The 4,303-nt window shown below is 39.7% G+C and overlaps 1 protein-coding gene across 4 annotated transcripts in view; it reads right to left on the reverse strand.

Annotated features, from left to right (window-relative positions):
- Window positions 1-216: 216 nt before the first annotated feature.
- The window catches only part of MEF2C (myocyte enhancer factor 2C), a 124,009-nt gene continuing 119,922 nt past the window's right edge, over window positions 217-4,303 (reverse strand). For 2 of the 4 annotated variants that reach the window (XM_018559241.1, XM_018559239.1), the window contains one exon: window positions 217-496. In XM_018559241.1, the coding sequence (XP_018414743.1) occupies window positions 271-496 (226 nt within the window). In that variant the 3' untranslated portion in view covers window positions 217-270. Of the gene's footprint in view, window positions 593-4,303 lie in introns of all 4 variants that reach the window. The other 2 variants (XM_018559238.1, XM_018559237.1) reach the window with 1 other exon arrangement.

Below are 4,303 nucleotides of genomic sequence, written 5' to 3' on the forward strand. Positions count from 1 at the left end.
TTAGCTTCCAAACCTATTGTGTACAAGTTTTCTGATGATAGCTTAAGTGCTAAGCTTGTTCTTTCAGCAGTTCACTTTTCACTTTACCCCTAGACTGAATCACTGAGGCATTTAAAAGTACTTTTACAAAACAGAGTACCTGACTTTATTCTTTTTTTTATTTCCCCACACACGGCACATATAAAGTATATCGACCCACCCACCCTACCCCATTCCCATTAAGGTATAGCACACACACTGCAAAAAAAAATCTAATATATAATGATAGTATCATGTTGCCCATCCTTCAGAGAGCCGCATACGCTTGACTGAGGGGCTTTCTCTTTCGTCTGGCGAAGGTCTTGTGAGTCCAATGGGGGAGTGGAAGTCGTTTCGGTGGTCTTCTCGGTCGCTCCCATCGTACGAACTGCTACAGCTGCTGAGGCTGTCAACAGGAGATCTCCCAGCGTCGTGGCGCGTGTGTTGAGGATATCCCGATGGTGTTGTGGTACGGTCTCTAGGAGGAGAAACAGGTTCTGACTTGATGTGGAGGCTTTGAGTAGAAGGCAGGGAGAGATTTGTACTCTGAGATAAGTGAGTGCTAGTGCAAGCTCTGTAGGAGGAAAGGAAACGCAGTTACAGAATGAGGAGGCTTAAATCGCCTCTAAACTCACTAACACTCACAAAACAGACACTTTAAGCAGCAAGGCCAAGCATTTGTCTTTTATTTTTTTTATAGATTTATACCAATAGAGCTTATTTAACAAAAAGGTAAGAGCAATCAGCTGCAGTAACTCACAGCAACCAATCTAGTTTTCTTAGCTAAATGCAGTTAAGAAGAATGCATTATGACCTGAATGGTTGCTATATCTTACTGCAGTTCTCACACTGCTGTTTGCGGTGGAATTTGATATGCCTTTGAAGCATTTATATTAAAACATATGAAGCTGATGATAATAATAATTAGGGGAGGACTGGGCTGTGAGGCATTACTAATGAGATATGTTAGACTAGTGGCCCTGTGTTAGGATACTTCACAATATGTTTGTGAAGTATCCCCATGAATTTTTGGGTCTTTCCAACCCAGCTTGTCCAACATCCATTAAAGATCTGAACGTGTGCAGCCATTACAGCCACTGGTGGAACTACCACCATAGCAGCCCATGAGGATCAGTGGAGTCCTCTGTAGTTAAATAGTGCCCCATTCCAACCTCTGCCAGTGTGAACATGCAGATGCAGTGGCAGCTCAGGTGATCACTGCTGTTACTTGTAAACAAAGAGCCAGACATAGAAGGCTTCCACTACGGCCTTCCTCTGCTGGCTCTGACTGGATTGTATATCACACTGTTGTGTTGCATTAGCTCACGAGCATTATACCACACAATAAAGTACTTTGCATTAAGGCAACCCATTTATTAGGTGAATGTACTTTTTTTTGTAACTTGGAGCACTACAATGTATTGTTGTATATTACAACGTGTTACGGTGTGCTGCAACGCATGTCCACTCGCCAAGTGCATTGGGGTACCGTTAAGAATGAATGGCGCTGCATGACACATACTATGCTATATGTTCACTATTCCGCACCAGATCATTCTATGTGCAATGCTGCACATTCCCTTTTCTGCACTGTTCATTCTGTATGCTATACTGTAGGTCTCTATTCCTTACCACATCACCCCCATGTCATGCTATACATTTCTAATCCGCAAGGCCTCATGCCATATGCCGTACTGAAAGTTCCATATTCTTTGATACTCTATTCCGTATACCATTCTGTACATTCCCCATTCTGCAAGACCTCATCCCATATGCTATGCTGTACTGTATGTTACCTATTTCTTGTCGCCTCATTAAGTGTACTTTTAAAAAATTTACACTTCTCCTGTTTTTCTAGCAACCTGGCTAAATAAGGCCCATTTTCCCCCTCCACAGATCTGTAATTACTGCAATGTCACCACCGCATTCTCTTGGTCCTTTATGCCATATTAATTAGGGTTGCACAATGATGTTTTTTATTTGTTGGGGGCTCAATAAAATATTTGCTAAGGGGCCCAAGATTTCTAGTTACGCCTCTGATTCCAGTTTTAACTTAGGGTATGTAGGGAACAGATAGAATCTTTGTCATGTCTTATTGAAGTATACCTATTGGGGAGGCGTCCTTCCTTTTTCTGTTCCAGTGACAGAGGTCATCAGGACAAGTAGTAATGGGAAATCTCCCCAAAGCTGATATACTGCAATAAATATCCTGACAGATGACAGATGTCCCAACCCATCACCACTCTATGCTAAATAAAATGTTTTTTTTCCCCTCTGGGTTTCCTCTCTAAGTATGTTAAAATAATTGATATCCCATGTATACTAATTTATTCAATAGGGCCATATACAGTAATCTGTAACAACCTATCAAAATTGTATTTTTTTACTGATCTCAAGTTGAAATCTGATTGGGTGCTATGGGTTATGATCATTACTTGTTGTACCACTTTATTGAATAGGACTGACAGGCAACAAAATAGGTTTTATTGGCAGATTTAGTACTGATTAGTTAATAAAAAGTTTAACAAGTGACAAGCATACATGTTCTTATCACAGCAGGAATACCGGCCTTTTCTCTAGTTTTAGGCTATGTTTGGTCAGCTGCTTAAAATGTCATGTCAAGTTTTTACCTTTAATTACATTTGGGGATAGAAAGCATGTGGGATGTAACTGGTAGGCACAGAGCTATTTGTTTGAATAATTAGCAAACCTAAAATACAAGATGCATGAAAGAGCTACAATTACCAATAACCAATGTGCAAGTAAGATTTGTTATAGTTGAGGAAACAGAATAAATAAAGTTCACAAACTGGTTATGGAAGACCCAGGAATGCACAGATTGATCATATTACACATTTCTCTGATGAGCCCTACTGGTAAAAGGACGATATTTCAGTGGTTGGGATGTTGTGTTTAATGCATTTTTCTACTACAAACCAAAATCTGCTAACAGAGCGGGAATGATAAAATCTGGCATACACTATCAGGGTTATTCACAAAAGGGTGAGGAGTTTGGAGAAGGCAGGAGAAGTGAACAATCTAGGACAACATAGCTGAACTGGAAAGTGAGCTGAATTGGAGAATTTTCCCAAATCAGCTATGTTGTCCTAGATTGTTCACTTCTCCTGCCTTCTCCAAATCCTTCACCCTTTTGTGAATAACCATGTATGTGCTTGCAAAGTAACAATATTAAAGTGTATGTCCAGCCAAACTTTATTTATTGTTTTAATTTTGGATACAATGAGGAAAGATTGGAATCCTTTTTGGGTTTATCCAGGGCTGCACTGGGCTCCATTCACACTTGAGATTGAGCATTATAAGGCGATCGGGTATAATCTGGAAATGTTTTTTTTTGTGTATTTTTGCACCTTTTCCCACAAATTTTTCAGGCATTTTCAGGCCTGAGTGTTTTTATTCTAGCCACTGGAACTAGGAAGAGGAGACTGGAATTTTTCAGGTGATCTAATTGAATTATATTGGGTCAAACATTTGCAATTCTGCCTGAAAAAAAGCTTGCACTTTTTTTTTCAGATTTAAGCTACATGCAACAGGCAAAACAATGCACAGGTGTGAATTGGCAACATTGAAAATAATGTGAATTTTCATGCTGAGCGTTGTTGCACTCGGAAAACACACGACAAAATGCTCAGGTGTGAATGGTTGTTTTAAAAGATATTTATTTATTGCAGATTCCGGTGGACCCACATTACAGCATCCCACAATGGATAAAATGTACATTGTGGTGAGCTGCATAAAAAATAAATTAAAAAAGGTGCCGTTAAACCGACCACAATGGGTCGGCAAGGTGTGAACAAGGCCTTAATAACATCTGTGGGTTCCTGAACTCTCCACATCTTAAACTGCTTTGCTTGATAACCTTGTTTGTCTTTCTCCTTTACATTACATTACATTAATTTAACTGTTTTTTTTTTAAATGGAGCCTTAACTAAGAGAAATAGGGAGACTGCCTTTGCTGACCTCCTTCCTCTTCTGAAATGCCTCTTGACTGGCTGCTATGCTGCTCCAAGGGTCTTTAATGCCTCCTGGCTCTGAACCAAGCATACATTTCTAGATATTCAAAGCAATGTCAGAAGCTCTAAACTGCACACTTGTTCCACATCAGTAATTAACCTACTGGATAACCATAGCAGACACATATTAAGGCAATATGCAGAGAAATAATTACTCTCATTAGTGGTCACTTGATACAAAGTGGTTTTGCACGTGCAATTGTAGATTGTACAGTTGTTTGATCTTACTACACTATCGGGTCACGAGCAGTATT

Source organism: Nanorana parkeri, unplaced genomic scaffold (genome assembly GCF_000935625.1).
Source record: "Nanorana parkeri isolate BGI_ZX_2015 unplaced genomic scaffold, ASM93562v1 scaffold384, whole genome shotgun sequence".
NCBI classification, from domain to species: domain Eukaryota; kingdom Metazoa; phylum Chordata; class Amphibia; order Anura; family Dicroglossidae; genus Nanorana; species Nanorana parkeri.